The sequence below is a fragment of the Macrobrachium rosenbergii genome, chromosome 20 (assembly GCF_040412425.1).
Source record: "Macrobrachium rosenbergii isolate ZJJX-2024 chromosome 20, ASM4041242v1, whole genome shotgun sequence".
In the NCBI taxonomy this organism is placed as follows: Eukaryota; Metazoa; Arthropoda; class Malacostraca; order Decapoda; family Palaemonidae; genus Macrobrachium; species Macrobrachium rosenbergii.
Genome location: NC_089760.1, coordinates 17,717,501 through 17,741,166, shown reverse-complemented (window position 1 = coordinate 17,741,166; position 23,666 = coordinate 17,717,501). Strand labels below are relative to the sequence as shown.

Sequence of the window (23,666 nt, the reverse complement as noted above, 5' to 3'; positions counted from 1 at the left end):
CAGGATAAGTTTAGCACTTTTGAACCAATATTTGCCCCTCCTTTTGGAAGGAAAAGTACAGTGTTAGAGGTAGTAGAGTACTGTACTTACCATAACACCTGTAGTTAAATCTTAGAATTATGTTTGAACCACTGTATAGTCAACAGACAGTAACAAAAGCTACATTTACATGGTAAGTGTCTTGTTTCTTTTGCTTGTTTTTGTGCAGTGTAATTTTTGTGGCATGTATGGAATTTGCTTTCAGCAACTGTAATTAATGCATAGATATAGTAAATTGGTTCAGGTTTCTCTGTTGAATTTACGTCTGGTAAGTAAAAGGATAATTCATGATATGTCAAAATTATGTAGAATAAGAAACCTTTCTTTTTTAGTAGTGACAGTATTCACAGTATTCAGTATACTTTATTTTCATGTTGGAAAAGCTTCTTTTGCTTATGTTTAGACAGGGAAAAGGTATTAGTCTTCATAGCAGGGAGCTCCAGAATACCTTATTTAGGAGGCAAAGCTGGGCTCTTTTTTCATCATAGTTTGGAGAAACTGGCCCAGTAGGACGTTTGTGGACTTCTGTTTTTGTAACAGTCATTAAGATTACATGTGATTTATTGACATTTTTAAAATGTCAGTTTAGTTGTATGCTCTATCTTTTATGTATTTGTTTTGTAGTCCTTTTTATAGTCAGTTATTGTTAACGGATATGAAATTTAGTAAATACAAAGTCAGTAGTCTGTATACTATAGGGAAGGCAGTGACAGATATATTGAATATTTTCAGCATGTAAGGTAAGCTAAAGTTTAGTCTGTGGCGTGTGTTCTATTAATAGGTGGTTATGCATGTCAGCCAGTGGCTGTCATATGTTGATGTTGCTTGTTTTAATTTGAAATTATTCATCGTCTTATATGTTATAGGGGACAGTTAGCGCCGAAACAGTGCAGTGTCAGGATGTTGAAAAGCTTTTGTGATTGGTAATTCTTTCTGTTTTATAAAAAGATATTTAATTGCCATTATAACTATACTTCCTTGTAAGCTGGATTTTATATGTATTGTGAGTTGTATTGCCTATGGTTTTCACTTGTTAGTAGGACAGATAAGAGTATGTTTTAATCATTGTCTTAAAAACAGAAAATAGCTGCTGATTTTGATTACCTAATTTTGTTTAATTGGCTAATGTTTAAAGCTAAATTCACTTTCAGGTAAAATATCATGAAAAATAAAATTAGGGCTTAACATTATGGAAGCTTGTATCAGGAACCACGTGATTTTTCTGCCATAGCATTGAATTTTGCAAATGTTAATGGGTGGGGGGATTATGTTTCTAAATCTGCACATACTGGATTCCTGATCTCTCCGTGTACTATTTTAAAATAAAATGTATTAATTTTGTAACTAAATCAGTTTTGCAAAATACATTGAATTGTACATCTGATAAGAATGAAATTAGAGGAACACAAAGATGATGAGGGTGATTTATGTACAGTACAGTAAGTTGTGATTATTTATTACTTTTTTTGTAAAGAAAAGTGGCATTCAACTTTACAGAATTGTCCTAACAATACGTGTCGAGCCGATGAGTATTCCTGCTCTGGAGGTTTTCAATGTATTCGCCATGAATGGCTCTGTGATGGTGACATGGATTGTCCTGATGGTGATGATGAAAATGAAGAGCATTGTCCGCATCCATGTGCTAAGGATGAGTTTATGTGTGGTGATCAGTCTTGCATCCCAAGCAAGATGAAATGTGATGGCTTTCCAGAATGTATAGATGGATCTGATGAAAAAGATTGTGGTAAGATTCTTCAAATTTATTGTAGGATAGCAGTGTTATTAACCACTAGAGTATTAATTGAGTTGCTTTATCTTGTTTCAAGTACACTAGTCAAAATTTAAGTTGTCATCACATGTACAGTATATGATTAGGAAACTATATGGTAACTAGAAAACAAAATTCTTGTAGAAATCCTTTTGCCAACTTACTGTTTTTGCATTGATGGAATATGTTATGTTGGTCAAATAATGTTCTTTTAATGCTGTCATGTTATTTTGTCAATACAGTAACTTTGTATTAATGTTTCCTACAAGGCAAATGGGAATTATTTTACTTACTTGGATTCTACACCCCAGTTTTACCAGAAATGGTTTGTTAATAATTTAATAGGCCATTTTGAGTAATGAGTTTAGTTTACAATTTGTTACAATACTGTCTTGACTTAATGCAAGATTCATTATTTTTTATATTTACAGCTCTAACTTTTAAGATATGCCACCACCATTGTTAGTGTGAAATGTTTATTTATTATTATTCATTAATTTCCTTGAAGTAGGCATTATAACTGTTCAGCTACTTTTATTGTTATGTTAATAATCTGTACTGACTGTACAGATTATCATCATAACAATAAAAGATAGAAGGAAAATGCATTCACAGAAGTAACTTAGACTAAATTGACTGAGTGTTATGAATCAATTTTAATGTTTTGGAACTTAATTTCTCCTTCCTAGAAAAAGAAATGGCCACTAAAGTAATAATACTCTGTTTTTCTTCTGCTGTAGATCCAGTTTGTACGGAAGAGACCGAGTTCAACTGCGGGGACCATTGTATTCCTATGGAATTGGTTTGTAATGGAAATGATGATTGCGGCAATGCTAAAGACGAACCAACTGATGGTAGCTGTGGAAAAGATGAGTGCTTGGAAGATAATGGTGGATGTGCTCAAATTTGCATTGATGCACCTGCAGGCCATTTCTGTAAATGCAAAAAGGGCTATATGCTTGTCAATGGCACACAGTGTGAAGGTAATAATTTTACAGTAGAATGTTTTAAAATAACACACTATTGTTGGCATGTTCATCAAGCTTAAAATGTTGTATCTGTAATATATTGCTTGTTAATGTATGTTTTGTCGAGATTTTCCCATCTTATGATTAGATTTGAAGTAAGTTCTTTTTACTGTCTTTTGTCTCATCCAGTTACTGCCTGAACTCCCATTTTGTCAAGGTTTTCATCTAGACATGCCTTACAAACCCAACCCCTAGTCAGCTACTCAATCACACCATCATTATTGTATTTTAGCATCTCATTTCTAATCCCATCATCTCTTATTGTATCCCATGTGATTTGTACACCATGCGGATAATGTTGAAGACCTGTTGTATTTGGTTCGGCTCCCTTACGCTGACACAACTTGTCAGATTTGACATGACAGTATATCGTGTGATCTTGTTAGATAGCAGTCGGGATACTAAATTTGACATTTTGCTTATGTTGAACTTTTTTTATATGTGCCAGTTCTTTTGACAAACTGCACCTCTCCCTTTTATATTATCTCCTTAAATTGTCTCAATCTTTGAGTAATTGGTTTATTTTCCTGTCTCTGGAAACCTTGTGTTGGTAACTTCTGAATTTGTGATATGATCTTCCCAGTTCATTCCAAAAAATAATCTTAGCCAATTTTATCCAAATCTATTCAAAATCTCATCTTTTGTGTGCAAGTGCCCATGTCTGCTGTATAGAGTAGTGACAGTATAAATACACCTTACTGCTTTAGGAAGTAATGAGCCTGCCTCTCAAAGGGATTAATATTGTTAATTAAAATGGAAGAAGGAAGAGAATTTCAGTGCTTTGCATGAGAAAGATGTAGCCATTGAACCTGAAAACATGAGGATTACTGTATTCTATAGAGGAATTTGAGAAGTGGTGGTCTTCTGGTTGGGTTAAGGCTGCATGAAAGTTGAGGAAGACCTCATATCTTTCAGGTCAATGTAATAATGACCAAAATTGCTCTTAAAGAACACCGTTCAGCAGATAACATGAGTCGAGAGGAGGAAAGAGCCAGTCACTTATCTGATCTTTCTTTCTGTGCTGGTGAAAAGGGAACAAAGAATAAACACCACTCTTTGTTCCCAACTATGAGTATAATTCCAAATGAAGTAAAGATACTTGGGCATCTAAACTAGCCACCTTATATTTTAGAATTTATTTAGCAGCCTGAATGATGTAATGTGTTAAATACAAGTTAGAGGTAACTTTAATGCAAAACTTTAGTTAGCAGTAGGTTTTATTCTCTCTTCAGTAAGCTGATTCCAAGAATTAACTTGAGAATAAACATAAGGATTGAAGTCAAAGAAAGAACAATTTGAAACTAGTACAAACAGCATAACATGGTTTAGAGAAAAGGTGAGACACAATATGAAATATTCAATCATTAGGAAAGGCATAAATAGTTGAGGATGAAGAGTAGGGAAAGAAGGTTGAGAGAAAATGACAAGAACATTATACAGTACTGTAAATAGAGAAGGAAACATATATGCCCTCAACATAGTTTAAAACAATAAAAGAAATGAATTTATGTAAATGAATAAAACCTAAGGAGAAACTTTCTACATTGTGCCAGGATCTTTCAAATGCCTAGAGATGCCAAGAGTGACAGCAGATAATTATCCAAAGTTCTACAAGGGATAAGATGACATCAGTGAAATAGTAAAGAAGATCCCTAGTGCAGCTTACTTGGTAGGAGATCTACTTGTCATCTGCAAGAATTGAATTGAACTAGAGGTGTAAGGGGGAGTGAGACTTAAAAGATGTAGAACACTATTGCCATAGTAGAAGCTGTATTGAAACAAGTCACCAGCCTGAGCTGGACTTAGCAGTGCATGTTGAGGAAGGGTTTTCCCATGAGGCAAAACATAAAAACACAGAAATGCTTATGAGATGGTCATAGTAGAAGGATTTGGAAGTTAGAGTTGAGGAGAGAAGATTTTGCTAAGTACTTAGTGCAAAGAAAGTATTTTCTCAATTAAAAAAAATTTTTTGATGGTAATGTTTGACGCTAATTTAGTCCTATGAAATTATCTGAAGTTTTGCATCTACTGTATTCTGATGCCCCTAAAGTACAAAGTAGATCTTCCCCAAGATTTTGATTATTTATGAAATGTGTAGAATTATTCTGTCTTGTAGCTAGAAATGTAATTTTACACATGTTGAATAAAGTTTGTATCTTTTTCATTTTTTTATGGTTTTGATCTTTGTGTACAAGAACATCTCTTTTGTAAACAAAAACATTAATAAAACATTGGTATGTTTTAGAGACTTGTCCATGTTTGTGTGACCAAATCACAGCCATATAAGTATTCTCATATTCATGTAACTGATCTGATCACTCACAGGCATTAATTATAACATAATTTCAGCCTTAGTTTTAGAGACAGATACATTATGATTAGCTTAAACACTGATTTTACCATGTTTTTGTGTGAGAAGTAGACACAGAGTCACATAATTCCATTGCCAGTAAATGCTGCTGTGGGCACTGTGAAACAATGATAGTCATATGCTCTTGATTATGGATTTAGCAGTTTGGGTTCTTTGTAAGTGCTAATTCTCTTATTAATTGTCAATGATCTCACATATTTATGGTAGTAATGACAAATTGACAAAATGGTGAGGCATACTACAACTGATATAATCATGTCCATTTGCTTGAACGGTGTACATAGGTGTATAAGGTGAAGAAGTACTATGATGATTGCTCTTGTAAGAATGACGACGATTTTTTTTTTTTTTTTTCTAAACTGTAATCTATCATTTCAGATATTGATGAGTGTTTGGAACCAGGCATATGTTCACAACTATGCTGGAACCTTAAAGGCAGCTTTAAGTGTGAATGTGTAGCTGGGTACTCCAGAGACCCTCACAATCCTCGCCATTGTAAACCAATGGAAGGGCATGCTTCTCTTCTCTTTGCTCATTTTACTGACATAAGGAAAATCTCTCTTGATCACCAAGAGGTAAGTATTTGCAATGTTTTATTGGAATTTGTAACAAACTGGAAATTTGTTCACAGAAATTATCTTTATTGCTGTATTTAAAATTGTTCCTTAGTCTCTCTCTCTCTCTCTCTCTCTCTCTCTCTCTCTCTCTCTCTCTCTCTCTCTCTCTCTCTCTCTCTCTCTCTCTCTCTCTCTCTCTCTCTCTGTAAGTGAAATTCTTAATGTATGTATATGTATTTACCTTTTCAGATTACAGCTATTGTCAATGAAACTTTTGGCTCAACAGCACTTGACTTTGTCTTTAAAACTGGTATGATCTTCTGGACTGATGTTCGTGACAAATGCATTTACAAGTAAGTCTTCTTGGCTTTGTTCATCAAGTGATTGAAGTTTGGGAAGAATACTTCCTAAATTACTTCCTGTGCTTTTAATTCCCTACATAGATCCAGAATTGTGCATTTTACTCTTGAAAATTTTTGTTACTGTTGTATGGCATGAATTTTTTATATTTCAGTAGTTAATATTTCAGCCTTTTATTTAAAAAAAAGATTTAGGTATCTGATTAATCGGCAGGAAAAATCATGCTGTTCAGCAGCTGGACATTATTGAATACCATTTGATTTGTATAATTGTTAAGTACACTATCCCTAAAAAAAAAAAAAAGACATCTTTATCATCATCTGTCACAGACTACAGATCAAGAAATATATACTGTATATAGTTGTTCATTTTTCATGAGTAGCCAAATAAAATTGCTCAACCTTTATGCCATCCATTTTTGTGTACTTGATATAGGTTACTCCTCAAATGTACATCTTTTGAAAGTTGATGCAGACTCAGTTGGGTACCTTGTTACTTTCAAGAAAAAAATAGTTTGAAGTAAATTTCAAGTCTTTCAAGGCATTTTGTATTCCAATTGTGTTTGAGACTTTGTAATATTTGCACTCAGTAGTATTGTGTCGCTCCATGAAACTTCAAGATAAATGAGTGATTCTTAAAATTTCCTCGTTGCAGAGCTCCTATTGATGAAGGCAGTAAGAAGGAAGTTGTCATTGACAATGATGTGACAACTGTTGATGGTTTAGCAGTTGATTGGTTATACAATCATATATACTGGACAAATACTGACAAAGACTCCATAGAGGTTTGTAAAAAAAATTTTTAAGTACATAGTATGACTAATTTATTATATGAAAGGGTTTTGACATTTGTATAATTCAAGTAGAAGTTAAAACTTGCAATTTCAAGCCTAGAGTAAGGTTAAAACAATAAACTTCTTAGGTTTTTCAGAGACTGTCTGAATAGTAATAGTAATGATGTTTTGTGCTTTGCAGGTTGCTGATTTTAATGGAGAAATGAGGAAGACACTTATTCGGGACAGATTAGATGAGCCTAGAGCTATTGCAGTGTACCCTTCTGAAGGATGGATGTTCTGGACTGACTGGGGTCAGGATGCTAAAATTGAAAGAGGAGGCATGAACGGAAAAGCCAGACGGGTGAGAATTTTTCAGATTTATTAATGCATTATAATACTTTTCTTGTTCCATGCATACATGAAGCTGCTGTAAATTTTTTAACTACTGGATCCTCGAGTATGTAGGGATTTAGTGGAAGTTTAGATGCAGTTAAATAAACGAAATCTGCAACAGTGTGACTAGACTAAGCATAAAAATATATATAAATTATTGTGACCTTTTGGAAGCCCATTATGAAATTCTTGGATTTGTGGAGTGATAAAACAAATGACAGCAGCTTAAACCCACAGTAAGATAATGACTGTTGTCTTTACAAAAAGAAGAAATGTAGTAGTAGTCTCATGTCTGAAAATTGGGTACACAAAATCTAGAAGTGGTATTATTAATTGTTGAGAATTGAGTACTGTATACCTGTTTAATGCAGATGAACTTGATAGTCGACTACCCACATGACACATTTCCTTTCTCTAGTTATTACAGTTAACTTGAACAGTAAAACATACCATGTAAGTGCCCAAATTCCTGTCAACATGGGACAACAAGTACTGCATTAGATGCAGGTATTTTAAAGAAATTTTGTGGAATCTTTATTTTCAGACTGTCATTATACAAAGTTCTTGTCAGGCTGTAATTTGTTTGATATACTGTACCCATTAAGAATAAACCCTTCAGGTAAGAGTTTTAGCTTGACAGCTTGGTTAGAATATCTTTTATAGATTACTGTCTTTCTGTCAAAAGTCTACTTTGTCTACAGTTGTACACACTAGACCTTAACAGGAACATAGAGTTTATGCCATATGGTACTTACCAGATATGTAAAATTTTAAAGTAATGGTGCTTTTAATCTATTTTTCATTTAGTTTTCATTTCTTATTTCCTTTGTTTACTGTTAATAGATGTTGCTCATCATAGGGGTATCTATAGGGTGCTTTGCACAGCTCACTGTAAATGGTACAAAAGGTTCTTTTGTAGAGCATCTATGTCCTCTGGCACATTGCTGATCTTTCAACTACGTTTTGGTGCCATTTCGTATAGCTGTACTTTCCGCTCCTAACTGTTAGTCACTGTCTTTGGTCTATTATCACATAGGTGTACTTTCTGAGTTTTAATTTTTAATCGTTCTGGTCTCTTTGCACTGAGCTGTACTTTCTGCTTTTAACTTTTAATCACTCTCTATGTCTCTTTTCATCCAGCTATACTGTACAGCACTTTCTTTTTGAACTTTTAATCAGTCTCTTTGGTCTTTCTTACCTAGCTATATCTGTTTTTAATTTTTAATCTCTCTCTTTGATCTCTTTTTACCTAGCTTACTACCTTTTTTACCTAGCTTACTACCTTCTTTGAACTTCTACTCCTGCTTTCTTACATAACTATGATTTTTGCTCTGAACTTTTAGTCACTCTCTTTGTCTCTTATCACCTACCTTTACTTTCTGCTTTTATCTGTGAATCACTCTTTAGCATCTTTTTTTTTCACTTACTTGTATTTACTGCTTTTAACATTTAATCATTCCTTTGTCTCTTTTCCATCAAGCTCTATCTCCTTGGTCTCATTTTGCCAAACTAAACTTTCTGTTTGAACTTTGAATTGCTTTGTTTGGTCTCTTTCACCTGCCTATACTTAATCACTCTTCAGTCTCTTTTCACATAGGTGTCCACCTTTCATAGCTGTGCTTTCTGCTTGTAACTTAATCACTGTCTATGGTCTCTTTTCACCTAGCTGTCCAACTTTCATTTTATCTGGCTCCTTGCCATCTCTCATTATAAAACTAGTTCTTCAGGGAGAGCCACGATAGTCTACAAATGTGACTCAGTGGTTTTGTTAACTATTTTATAATGATGATTATGTAGATATTGCCTTTTCTATCAAAATTTCTTACACATGGTGTTTCTTTAGTTTATCTCTGTCTTGAGATTTCAGATAAACTGTAAATGTTATGATTTTATCTCTCAATTCATGAATTTAATTTATGCTTGCATAGATACATAGATGAATTTTTGGGCAAATATTTTGTGCATGATGGTCATGTAGATCCTGATTTTCACTTGGATCTGAATTAGTGGATGAAAAATATTAGGGCCTTATTACATGTTTAGATTGTCATTTATTCTTTCAAAGCAGGCAGCAGAAGAGAATTTATACACTGCATTTCAGTACATGACAGCAGTGTTGACACTATGTTAAATATAGTTAACTATTTAAAAATAACAGGATTGTTAGTTATCTTTTGGAAGTCAATACTTTCATGTTGCAATGTTGTTCATGCAGTTTGATTTAGTTCAAACCCTATGAGCAAATGTGATTACAGATATTTTTATCATTAAATATTCATTATATTGAAGCAAATTGTAGTTAAAGATAATACTCAAGGAAGTTTAGATAATGATGTAAAGTCAGTTTTGTATAACATTATTTTTGTATGTACAGTATTGTTATTAGACGAAAGGTGAGTTAACATGTATCATTGTTTTTATTGATATGATGAATGTGTATTTGTGAAGTAACAATTTCTTACATTTATTTTCCAGGCCATAGTTACGCAAGATATCCGGTGGCCAAATGCTCTTACTCTTGATCTTGTGTTGCGGAAAGTCTATTGGTCAGACTCAAAGTTCCATTCCATCTACACATGTAATTTTGATGGCTCAGGGCGCCGGGTATGTTTCATTGGTGTTTTTTTTTTTTTTTAAGTTTTTTGGGGTACAGACTAAAAATCTTTGTAATTTTCTTTAAAATCTATATTTTTATTAAGGCACTTAAAATTTGAGGTATTTAATGGGTAAACATAGTGATAGTGGTTACATACTGAATTGAATTACTTTTCATTGTGTTAACATTCACTTTGAAGTTTGTTTATAGTGTGGGAGTTTTGCCATTGAAATTACTAGTTTTTTTCTTTACAGGTTGTATTGCACTCATTAGAATACTTACCTCATCCATTCTCCATCACAGTATTTGAAGACACAATGTACTGGACAGACTGGCGGAAGGAAGCCATTCTTAGTGCTAATAAATTTTCAGGAAAAAATGTACAACTTATTGCTCATTCACATCCTGTAAGTCTGGTGTCATGTGTTTTGTATAATTCTCATGACAGTTTTTTTTTTTTTTTTTTAATTTTAAGAACTAGACTAGGTCAATCATTGGTATGGTGCATTTTTATGTTCTGGTTTGTATAATCTCAGTTGGATTCATCACAACCCTATCTCTTATATATGCCCATACTTGTCCCCAGACACTGCACTTTTTTTTTATCTGACAAAAAATGATGAGTAGTAACATGGTGCATGCTCCACCTGGAGCCTCAGATACAGTACTGTACCTATTATTCATCTCAGTATTCATTTTTCTGTGGTACTTTTAACAGCCTTGCAGAATTCCTCAGACTTTCTTCCACAACAGGATTGTGTCTATTCACCGTTGTTCCTATGTCATTGTTTTATTATTTTCATTTAGCATTCCTTTGTAATGTTTTTCTCCCTGACTCACATTTCTTATTGATAAAAGCATGGTTCCTGTATCTTAGGAGGTAGTAATCTCTTACTAGCTTCTTTTTTTCTGGATCACTAGTTTTGTGGGTTAGCAAGAGCTACTTATAATTATACCTTTATTTCCTGACACCATCAGTTCATTGGTGGGAAATAGAAATGCACAAGAAGTGCTTTTAAATATTTATAAATCTTGTCAAATTCATCATTCTGTCCACTTTCAATACCCATAGGGTATATAGTAAGCAACAGTCTGTGACTGTGACTGTTTTTAGTGCCTGTAGTAAAACATTATTACATAAATATAATACAGTATTACATGTACAGTAGTATAATGATATATACGATACAGTTACAGTAACTAGCCTGTCATATTCACAATGATATTCTTAGTCTTCAGGATAAGTAATGTACCGTCATGATATTTATAGACACACTGCATCCTGAAATGAACTTGACCGACACTTGTATGTTTAAACCTGCCGATCTGGCTTTATTTTCTGGGTAACGGACCCATCATGCATTTGCCTGCCTCATAAAAGGCCAGCTTTTTATATCAAGATGCTATCGTTATAATTTATAAAGCCAGTGCATGTTATGAACCATGTATTCTGTCTGTGCTAATCTTGGGGTGTGGGTCTACTGTGCTACCTTTCCTCCTTATGTTATGAATGAATCTGCACTCACGTTATTGTCAAGGTTTAGTGTATTAATATATATCAAATTAAATCTTGGGAATAATTTGATGTGGAGTATTATGTTCATATAAATGAAGTTTGATTCATTTATTTGTATGCTTTATAAAAGATGGTAATTATCAGAGTTGTGTGTCAGTCCAAATTTAACAACTACATGTACATACAACCATTTTGTTTCCTTTCTATCAGAATTTATTTTCAACTTGAAGTACTTTTGTGCAGGGGACATAACTTCTGGTAACAAATGTGGTGTTTATTTTAATTCGCTCCCATTAAAGATTATCAGTGGTATGATTTGCTTTAAGTTGAAGGTGCAACAGTCGCTGTTATATTTAAGACTATCTCCTTTCTTAATGATAATTTTGCAGTTCACAGCAGGCACGAAAAATTCACCTCTATATATTTTATTGGAGGAAAGAGGTCCTTTGGGGGGCGGGGGGGACTTTGAGATTAGACCTGGCTGAGGCTGCTAAACTGGACAGTAGTGGTTTCTCAGACTGGTATAGCAATGGGACTTCTATGGATTCATGCTCTAGCCCTGCATTCTCCCCTGTGAGACAGGACAGGTGAAGAGGCCTCTGAGAGATGTTAGTAAGTTTTTTTAAGGATGTCTGTTGCTCCAGCACATACAGGGGTCTCTAACCAGTGTTCCAGAAGTTTTGCCTCCACTGAAAGGAAAGCGTTAAGATGAAGACCCATATACAAAGATTAAATCTGGAAATTGAACAGAGGTGTTCCAAAATTTTACCTCTCTAAAAAATTATGGAGTCTTGAGTATGTAATTATTTTTATGATAAAGCAGTAACCTTTGCATTTAACTATTTTACTGTGATTATATGAAGAATCTGTGACCTGGAAGTGGTGCACAGTACATCATTTCTTTAATTGAAAAGTAAAATTTATATTTTCTGGGTTACATTTTTATATGAATGATGTGGGATTTTATTATTTCAAAAACATTTTCTCTTTACACATAATTGCCATGGAATTTTCTGTGTACATTACCGAAGATAACATTACATTACTGTATTTGTATACATTGCCTTTGGCTGTAAAAGTGGGTATGCATCCCTTTACCCATCTTATATCCATTATTGTCCTTGTTTTTACTGTGTCCTATTGGTTTCACCACATAGAGAGGTTGACACTTGCTGTGTATAGAGTGATGAAGTTGAGTTTAATGAAGGTCTTAAGCAACTACATGGTCCTAAGCCTAAACCCCTGATATCATTGTAATAATTTTGTCAACCTTCCCATTTCTCATATGTTAGTATACTATGTGATATTACTTGTTAACAAATAACATAAACTGTTCTTTTGATGGAAAAACTTTTAATAATGCCAAAGCAGTTCCTTCATTATTTTATTTTCAAAAGAAAAAGTTCTCCCAGAATAATGTCTATTTTTTTTTTTATATGAGAGCAAGGAATATTCTTTTACCAATTAGCAAAAATATAAATATATTTACTATTAGTTCTCATTTCAGTGATGGTAATGAGATTTATCAATATTTTTTTCCTCCTGTTTCAGACACCAATGACAGTCCATGTCTATCACAGCTATCGTCAGCCTAACGGGACAAATCATTGTACACCGCTTAATGGTTTGTGTACACATCTTTGTCTTCCAGCTCCTCAGACAAATCCAGTTGCTCCAAAAATAACGTGCGCATGTCCAGACGGACTAATTCTGATGTCTGATGGTCTTACTTGTGAAAGTGAGGGTAAGTGTTACTGTTACCTGTACTTGTAACTTTTTTATTTTCTCTAGGATTAAAGAAGCATTCAGACTAGTTTTCACATGCTATATAGAAAGCATTTTCATGGTTATATTAATGCAGTGTACTGGTCTTTTAAAAACTCCCATCCCTGAAGAGGATTACTGTTACAGGGCACCTTGCATAGCACAACATCCATGGTATTACAGGTTTTTTCAGCATCCTTTTAACCTCAGCTGTATTGTATTCTGGCTTTTGAATTTTATCTGTTTCTTTGATCTCTTATATCCTAGATATCCAACATCTTTAACTATATCTTGCTACAGTTTTAGTATCTCGTTTAAGAAAAAATCCTTCAGGAAAGCCTTCTGAGAGTTCAGAAATACGGTTCAGTTTCAAGCATAATGTATAGTGAAACTGATCTGCCCACTATTCATACACCCATATTTGTAGTATGGGGCACATACCACCTTAAACCTTGGGTACCTATTAACCCTTAAATGCCGAGCCTCTATTTACAAAAGTGTCTGCTGTATGCCGGCGACGTTAGGGAGTTAGCGCCGAAGCGGAAAAAAAGTTTTTTTCAAAAAATCTCAGCGCGCTTAGTTTTTAAGATTAAGAGTTCATTTTTGGCTCCTTTTTTGTCATTGCCTGAAGTTTAGTATGCAACCATCAGAAATTAAAAAAAATATCATTATCATATATAAATATTGAAATATATGACAGCACGAAAAAAAATTTCATATATAATTATACAAATTGCGCTGTGAGCAAAACAGTTAAAACTAATGAGTTATTTTTTTTCTTTGTATTGTACACTAAATTGCGATGATTTTGGTATATAACAAATTGTAAAACGATCAAAGCAACACACAGAAAATATTATCACAAAATGATGCATGAATATGTAACACGCGGACGTAAAAAAGTTTTTTCAAAAATTCACCATAAATCGAAATATTGTGCTAGAGACTTCCCATTTGTTGCAAAATGAAGGTAATTGATTGAATATTACTAGACTGTAAGTTTTTTAGCTTACAATTGCAGTTTTCGACCATTTCGGTCGAGTTAAAGTTGACCAAAGTTCGAATTTTTTCTATTTATCGTGATTTATATGAAAATATTGCAAAACTGATAAAAGCTACAACCATGATTTATTTTTTGTGGTATTCTACATGAAATTGCATACATTTTCATATGTAAAACTTTATGTAACGACTAATATAAAACGGTGCAAACATTACGACAAAGTGACGAAAGAATTTCCGAGATGTTCGGCCGAGTTACCACGCGGACGTAAGGAAAAAGTTTTTTCAAAAATTCACCATAAATCGAAATATTGTGCTAGAGACTTCCAATTTGTTTCAAAATGAAGGTAAATGGTTGAATATTACTAGAATGTAAGAGTTTTAGCTTACAATTGTGTTTTTCGACCATTTCGGTTGAGTCAGAGTTGACCGAAGGTTGACATTTTGGCACTTATCGTGATTATATAAAAATATTTCAAAACTTATAAAAGCTACAACCATGGGTTGTTTTTTGTTGTATTCTACATGAAATTGCGTACATTTTCATATATAAAACTTTATGTAACGGCTAATATAAAACAGTGCAAAAATTACGACAAAGTGACGAAAGAATTTCTGAGATGCGTTGCTGATGCTCTGTAGTGCGAGAAGAAAGAAATTCGCGCATGTGCGGCTGGGTAATGCTTGTAAACAAAACAACAGCATGATCTGTGAACTCCCAGCATCCCTCAAGGCGCGTGATTTAAAGTCTTTCGCAAACTAGGCTTATAACTATTTTTCCGCGAATATTTAAAAAAACTTTTTGTAGTCGACGCACCGTACGTCCACTCGGCACCCGACAGACAATTTTAGTCGACGTACGATACGTCCAGTCGGTGTTTAAGGGTTAATTAAGTGCCCAGCATAGTCTAGAAATAAAGCTACAAGATTTGAGAGGTGGGAAGAAGAAAAATTATTATACAGTGTTAGGGAATCTTTTGTATTATAAGACTAATCTTCTTGTTTTATTAAAAAGTTAGTTTGTTTCATATCAACCCTAACCATTGTAATACATAAAAACCAAGTGTTTTGAAACAAAAAGTGCCCTGATTTGAATATTTTTTATAGAGAATAACTTTATAAAGCAATTTAGTATTAAGATAGTGAAGATGGAGCAGAATAAGGTTAGGAGTGGTTGGGAACTCGGGCACTTTGTTTTGGAATTTTTTTATGACACCACGAGAGTGAGGTCAAACAGAAGGTGATGGTCAAATACTGTATGATCTTGGTGTTGTCAGTGTACCAGTTTCTGGTGTTTTTTTTATTGTAGTAGAAGAAAGATATCTTTCCATAATGAGAAGTTGGAATGCTGGGTGTTTTTGTGATTTTTTTGTGGGTAATGTGAATGGTGTTTGGCAACTTAAGTTTAGTGTGATTATATTTGTTTGTGTGCAAAGTAATCATGAGGGTGCAACTTGCATAGACAAAGCAAGAGTGAGACTTGAACTAGGTAGCATTTATTTTCAATAATAAACCACCGTAACAAGAATTATTTTATATTGGCCCTAAAACCAAATACAGACTGGTGCATAACTTATATGGCTGAATCTCTTTTTAGGCAAGACTGAATTGCTTTATATCCCATAGTGGTTTTTAGTATGACAGGATTCAGGTAAAATCCCTAGTTACCAATGCTCTGATAACTAAGAGAGTCATTTTAAGTAAGGACAAACCATTGTAAATTGTAAAACAAGGCGCTTGCATTAGTATGACTTAATTGGAAATTGATGACATTTGATATTTATATGAGACATAGATGCTAATAACCTCAGAAGCCTCTATGTAGATGACAACAGTGAATAGAAGGAAGGAAATAGTCAGGATGTTGTTCATGATTCCATGAAGTACTTCTTCAGGTAAACATGACCTGCCTGGACTTCCTGTCCCAACAAATATGTATCGAATCATTTATGATGTAAATCTCTGGGATAAAACTTCAAGTAGGTTACTGCCAGATTACTGCATTACTTGGTCTCCTTGAGGATGTAATGCAATTGGAATGTCAAAAGTTCAAGCGAAGATGCAATGCAGTACTACCCTAATGCTATTCTACTTGCATTTTAATACATTTTTATCTATTTAATTTATTAATTTATTTTTCCTTTTTTAAGAAGTGAGATTCTCCTTTCTGTATTTCCCTTTACCTTCTCTTACTTCCTAATGAGCACCATATTCCTTGGAAGCTTGAATTTCAAGTCAATGGCCTCTGTGGGCTTGTTCTATATGAATAGGGTTCATCATCTGAATAATAATAATAATAATTTAAAATATAAGCCATATACAAATTATGTCTAAAACAATTGGTGTATAGAGGATCTCATTGACTCAAGCTCTCACCTGCATTGCTTCACCCATGTTACATTTCTGTAAGCTCTAAAGAAACTATTCATGACCTGTATCTTACATTGACCTGCAAAGAGAGAGTGAGTCCAAAGATGATGTCTCTGGAGTCTTTGATTCTCCTCAGGTTGTAACGACTGACCAACTCTAACAGGCTACAGAAGGCCTTTTTTGTTAGTAGGGAATGAAGTGAGGAAGAATAAATGGTGCTCAGAATCTGTCCTGGCTGCTTGGAGCCCAAGTCTTCACTGCAAAGTCAGGTGTGACTGACAAACCAGGGAATCTCTCTGGCATGTCCCAAAGAGTTGAGTACCATGAGAGTCATCATGAGAGAGGTATGGAGGTTTTTGCAATGGTGTACATACATGGAGGCTAGGCAAGACTCTTCAAGACCAGAGAGATTCAATTTAGAAAATTTTGGTGAACTTTAAGGCATCTCCTTTTTGAAATGCTTGGTGAGTCGTCTTAGTTCCACTGACGAACACAAAGCTCAAAATTAGGAAGACCAAAAGCCAACAACTTTTATGCCACTGAAGAAAGAGAAAGTCTACAGTCAGAGGAATAGTGGAAGACTGGATAAATGCTTGTTTCTCTACAGCAATTAATGAGTTGACTGTGGCCTGGTAGAGGTTGATGGTTGAAAATCTGTAAGATCTTCAAAAAGTTTTCCGCTCTAGCTGACATATTGTGTTTGATCCTGTACTGCCATGACTATTGAAGTAGGTCTCCATCATTGGGTCGTTGGTAATCATACCCACAACTTTTCCTGCCAGTTGCTGTGAATGTTGGAATGGCATTTAACTCAAGAAAGTAGATGTCCTTCCTCTTATCTTGCAAAATAAAAGTTCCTGTCATTTGGGAGGTTAGTACAACTATGGCTTGATACGTATGTGAACTAAGAACATCGAGATCTCCAGGATGAGAGGGTTCTGGTGGGATTCTGTCACCACTGAGGGCCCTCAAGATGTATTCAAAGCTTCAACTGGGTAACTGTCCAGTAGAAACAGTTCATACGTGACCTTGCTATCTGCAGCTATAGCAACTGCATTCTAAACAAGCTGTAGAGAACCATATTTTCAGAAGAGACAAGTTGCCAGATCAGATATTACAGCACCCTGATCCTGTCTTCTGTTAAGCAAACTAGAGCTGTTTAAGTATCAGTGTCCATACCCATGCACTTAGTTTTTGTTGATGGCACTACTTTGATTTAATCCACTTAATGTAGAATCCCCAGTATTGGCAAAAATAAAGTAAATAAGGGCCAGGTGTGTCTTCACTAACCAGTAGTTCATTCACGTTTGAAGCCTGATACCGTTACTCTGTGCCCACTCTGCCATTGGTACCAAGGGTTGGGTGAAGACTTGCAGAGCATTTGTTTTGCCAAACTGCAGGACTCGCAAACGAAATGTCTGCCATGCCCAAGGGTATTTCCATGAAACCAGATACATTGAGAAAGGATGTACACATTCTTGAGGTCTGGTCTACTGATGTTAGGAAGTCCTTCTTCTTAAAGGAAAGACAAAGTGAAACCAACATTCTATTTTGAGGGGATTTCATTGTGGTTAACTGCACAAGCTCCTTCAGCAGGCTGAGGTTGGTAATCAGCAGAGACAGGATAAAGATGTTGCTATTTAGGTTTTTTTATGTTATGTATTTTTGCCAAAATATGTGATGGAAAAACTAGAATATGTGGTTTTAATCAGTGTTTTATTTCAATGAAAAATGCAGGAAAACAAAATCAGAAATGATACACAACCAATTCTGCAGCCAGCGGGGACAGGGGTGGATTTCCCCTGAAATTTATTGACATTTCAAAACAACAGACATATTATACTGAATGAGTACTTGATCAGTAGGCCATAAACTGAAATTAATTAGTAAATATAGCCTATGGTTAATGTTTTTAGTTACCTAACAATTATCCCTAAAATGAAATTCTGGCTATGAAGCTGTTTACAAAACATAATACTGTATTATAAAATATATAGAGCTCAGACTGCTGAACGATTGTAAAAACAGTTTGTAACCATGATTTTGTTCAAATTTTCTTCTGTAAGATGCAGTTTTCTGTCAGTCAACACATTTTTATAGACTGGGAAGCTCCTCTCTACTTACACATTGGCAGCTGGGCCATATTCAGATTTGCTATATCTGCTGGCACTATTCCTTCAGGAATTGTGACATCACTTTTGTCCTCACCTTTCAAAACCCCTTGGACTAGATTTAATACTTCAGTATCTGGATTTCTTGCCAATACTGCGTCAAACTTTTTGCAAAGTCGACTACCCTTTTCATCAGAAATTTCCTCGATCTTGCTCTTGGTTAGTTCCAAGTTGATTAAGACTTCCATCAGAGACAAGCCTGCAGTCACTAGTTTTTTCAACTGAACAGGAATGAAAGACAAATTCCCAGCTATGAAGGCAAGATCTGCTTGCAGTTGGAGATCTTCAATGGCTTCCTGTGTTTTCTGTATTGCCACTGCTTCTGATTTACATCTAATTATTTCAGTTACAAATAATTTCAGTATATATTTACTTGCATAAAGCGGAAAATATTCTTTTCTGTCTGTGATGCTGTGTACCCTTTACCAAAACCTGTTAACTTTTAACTCATTTCCAATAAAACTTGAGAGATTGGATAAAAATGTTATTAACACAATTTTAGGTATATCTCTAGCAAAAATCATAATTTAGATTTTTTTGCAAAAAATGCAGATTTATGTGAAAAAATATTTTTTATGTAATCACATATAATTATCAGATGAAGTTATTGTCCACATATGCTTGGAAATCTAAGTTTTATAACACTTTTTTGACTAAACCCTTGGTCTTCAAATGCCGTTACTCACCAGTAGCCTTTGTTATTTTATTTTTAGATTAAATCTGATAGCGTACAAGCCATTCATAAATGTACATGGAAGTGGGGTAGCTCTTTATATTAAATTAATATAAAGATATTAAACTGGCAATCTAAAAACATGCACAGTTGACTGATGCAGTCCTAATGTTGAATATACCTATTTTGTTTTTTTTCGATGAAGCTGGACACAAATGATTTACAATAAGAACTTAAACTGAAAGACAGTAATCATTTGCAGAACAGTGAAAACTGCAGTTAACCAGTATTTGCAGTATGAGCAAATATATAACACATTGTACAGTAATTAGTGTATAGTGAAACATACTTGACCAGTGATTGATTTCGGTATCTAAACTTGTGCAGATGTCAGGGTTGATGTAAAAATTAGTGGTGGAAATAGTTTTGACTTTGTCATTGGCTTTAGGTCCACTACTTATCTTAAAAGAGACTCAACAGTAGTTGTGATGTGTCGGAAATGGGAAAAATTATATAACTAAACTGGATATTATTATTATCATGTATAATGCACAAACATTCATGTATGACGAGTCTTAAAAACCAGTTCTGTACATGCAAAGCATGCTTCCACAGATTATGAGGACTATACCTGGAAATTATTTGAAAAGAAAGGATAGGGAAAAGAAAAACAAAGGTGAATACCTGAACAAATCTATACTATATTAACATACAATAACTGTTTTACTAATTGTATTGATGGACACTGTCTTAGATAGTATTACGACCTTTCTTAAACTAATGAGCATTATCATTAATAATGTTTTCAGGAAGGTTACTCTGGTTTTATAGTAAAAGGAATGAAGAGTAAAGGTACTTAACATGGCACCTTAGCCATAAAGCATGAGAACTGATACTCTGCAAGTGAACAACATGTACTGTACTAGTTCTCTGAGTTCAGGTATTTAAAGGCTCTTTTGAAATGCAGCGTATGGAAGATGACCAGCCAGGGTATTTTCTGGCGGTGATATAAATTGTAATTAACATTATTGAGGAAAAATTAAACTTTACTCAGAGCAGTCTCTTCTACAATATAAAGATCTTAAGAAACTACTGGTATACAGATAAAATAACTGTATTTCATTAATGATAGTGCTAAAAGTCCAAAGTGCAGTATAGTCCAGTATTTAGTACTAATAACTACTTACCTATAAATATAGAGAGCCTTAACAGAGAGCTATGAGTCAAAGGTAAGACCAAGTATTGACAAATATTCAGGATAATTAAGTATGAGTGTTAGTTATGCAAGTAAATCATTGAGCGGGAATGTGTTGACCTAAGGTAACCAAACTTCATTGGCTAATACAGTATGCTGAAAACATGGAGAGTCATAAAAATTTTATTCAGACCACACAGAAAGGTATCTTTAATGCTCTTGGCTGGTTTTTACACGGAATTTAGAAACTCGTCATGCGTGCTGGAAGTTGTTTACTACAGCCTTAGTGTTTTGTAAATTTTAATATTTCAATGGTACCGGAAAAAAAACACAGCATATGTACTTTTGTTGTACACTACAGTGATTTTTCTTAGTGATGGCGTACTTTACATCAGTTGAGGGTAACTAAAGGAACTGATATTTTGGTTTTACCTTGGGGCAGTATTTTTTCAAAACATAATATGGAAATTGGTACAGTACTCTGAAGTTCAATTATTGACAGTTCTGTTAGGTTCCAAATTATTATTTAATGCTGTAAAAGTCAAGAAAAAATTATTATTAAATCTAAGAAAGAATATGAAAGTAAAAAATTTTTGGAAACTATTCAGTATCCTTCATCCATTTTAAAACAGTGTGGTATGTTGATTCATCAATGATTGCTATGTTATATTTGCTTCTCAGTAGCTTCATAACAACAAATCAACATGCATACTGTTTTGTGAATCTCCAACCTTCCGCCACCCCCACATCCCCCACCCCTTTCTCTTCCCTAAGAGATGATAAGAGGTGCCTTTATTAATGTTTTAGGTTTTGGTTCAGGAGTGGGGAGTTACTAACAAATAGTGCAACTTTTATATTCATCAAATTTATCAAGGTGGCTTAGGTTAGTCCAAATAAATTTTTGAAATCAGCTTGGATATAATTTCTTTGGTTTATTTAATTGTTCAACTTTTTTCCCCTTTAGCTACCAAGAAAAAACATAGGAGCAGATGGAGATTTTTCAAGATTTTTTATTTGTGCTTAAAACAATCTTTAAAAAAATAGTAGAGACTTTAGAAGTAAAATTATTGTGCAGTATATAGCTAACATTGTAATGCCTGTTAATTGGTACTTAGATCACATTTGTAATCTTTGCTTTAGCTTAGCCCCAAATGCACCCTCTAGGGCACCAGGAGTAGTGTTCCTTGTGAAGGACGCTTTTGATGGTACCAAAGTTTTTAGCAGCATGTCCCCCCCCCTGGGTTGCATTAATTTCTGCCTTCCACTTGTCATTGATTGTTGTGTAACTTGACAAATGTAGGGAGATTAGACTGCAAGTCATTACTAAAATTACTATACTTGAGATTATACTTTTGCTCATAAAATTGTACTTTCTGTTGCTTCCCTTCTAATCACAGAAACCTTGAAGTACATAAATAGATTACTTTTATTCTAATAATCAAAGCTGTGTTGTCCATACCAAGTACTATACTCATTTTCTATTTTAGCCCCAAACTTGACCTGTAGTTTTGAAAAGGACTTGGAAAGAAACTAAAATAAATGAAAAGACATATTTTATGCCTCTTTCTAACCTGATTTAAGAAAACTGTCAAGAAGAATATTAATTTGTCAGTAATGTGGTATGAGAGAGTATTAATAAGATAAACAGGGAAGCACAGCAAAAATTTTACTGTATCAAATTCAAGGTTAAACTGAAATAATAACAAAACTAAGCCAGAAATTAGAATAAGAAACAAAAATATATATTTGCTATTCCAAGTTTTACACAGGTATGTATTAAGTCTTAATCTGTAGGAATTCAGGTAATTGAAATATGCTAAAATTAGGCTTGAACACTTACAATTTTAATTCTGTCTTCACAGCATGAAACTATATCAGGCTTGTGTCATACGCATTTGTGGACTATGGTGATGGTAACTGGAGAACTTATTTCTTAATGATTCTTAACTTAGAATAATAATACCTGGTGGTACAGATGACAGCGATAAGACTCATAATTTTAGACACATATTATAGAGAAACAAGTTTTAACACAGGAATTCAGCAACATTTTTATTTGGCATAATAACCACATTGTGTACCGTGTCTGATATTTTTGTAATGTTCTGTACTCTGCTGTTTTGTTATCACAGATTACTGTTCATGGTTCATTAGCATTTTATTCTGATACTTATGGGAATGTAGAATAGCTCTAATAAAAGTAAAGATTGGTTCGTTTTCCAGATTATAGGCATTATCAGTGTCCAGGGACATTACAAGCAATAATTATCCAAGAATATATATCAGCACTTTCAAAGCTTGAATAATTTAGTCAATTACAATAAAATGTGAAAGCCAAGATGCTAAGAATACTAAAGAAAATCAGGAATGTCTTAAACAGGATGTACATCTGTTTTTGTATACACAATTGGGATATATATATATATATATATATATAATTGGGATATATATATATATATATATATATATATATATATATATATATATATATATATATATATATATATATATATATATATATATATATATATATATATATACATATATATATACACAGGCAGTCCCGGTTATTGGCGGTCTGGTTTCACGGCACTTGTCTAGCGGCGACAATAACCAGATTTTCGACACCAATTCCCAGTTATCGGCACCAATCCCCGGTTATTGGCGCCGATAACCAGATACCAGCACTGATAACTGAGGATCGGCGCTATTATCGCCGATTTTCAGTTGTCAGCAATTTTCGGTTACTGTCACGCTGTCTGGAACGGAGCCCCTGCCGATAACCAGGGACTTTCTGTATATATATATATATATATATATATATATATATATATATATATATATCTTCTTCTTCTTTTACGTGCTTTTCCCATATATATGAAGGACTTTATTTATATACCGTAGTCTTATATATATATATATATATATATCTTCTTTTAATTCATCAGAAATTTTTTCCCATGTTTTTTGTGTGGGAAGTATGGCCCCAAAATGCAGAATAATCATAATTTGAAGGACTTTGATTTACATCGTTTTTGCACCCAGAGGGTAGACCGATTTAGTCTTGATATATATATATATATATATA

General features: G+C 33.9%; 1 protein-coding gene across 9 annotated transcripts in view; it reads left to right on the top strand.

Moving 5' to 3' along the window:
* LOC136849104 (very low-density lipoprotein receptor-like) overlaps positions 1-23,666 on the top strand; it is a 621,997-nt gene that overhangs the window by 548,487 nt on the left and 49,844 nt on the right. For all 9 annotated transcript variants that reach the window (XM_067122069.1, XM_067122072.1, XM_067122070.1 and 6 more), the window contains 9 exons: positions 1,537-1,783; positions 2,548-2,790; positions 5,585-5,781; positions 6,013-6,116; positions 6,778-6,907; positions 7,098-7,259; positions 9,767-9,895; positions 10,142-10,294; positions 12,955-13,147. In XM_067122069.1, coding sequence (XP_066978170.1) covers positions 1,537-1,783; positions 2,548-2,790; positions 5,585-5,781; positions 6,013-6,116; positions 6,778-6,907; positions 7,098-7,259; positions 9,767-9,895; positions 10,142-10,294; positions 12,955-13,147 — 1,558 coding nt within the window. The remainder of the gene's footprint in view (positions 1-1,536; positions 1,784-2,547; positions 2,791-5,584; positions 5,782-6,012; positions 6,117-6,777; positions 6,908-7,097; positions 7,260-9,766; positions 9,896-10,141; positions 10,295-12,954; positions 13,148-23,666) is intronic.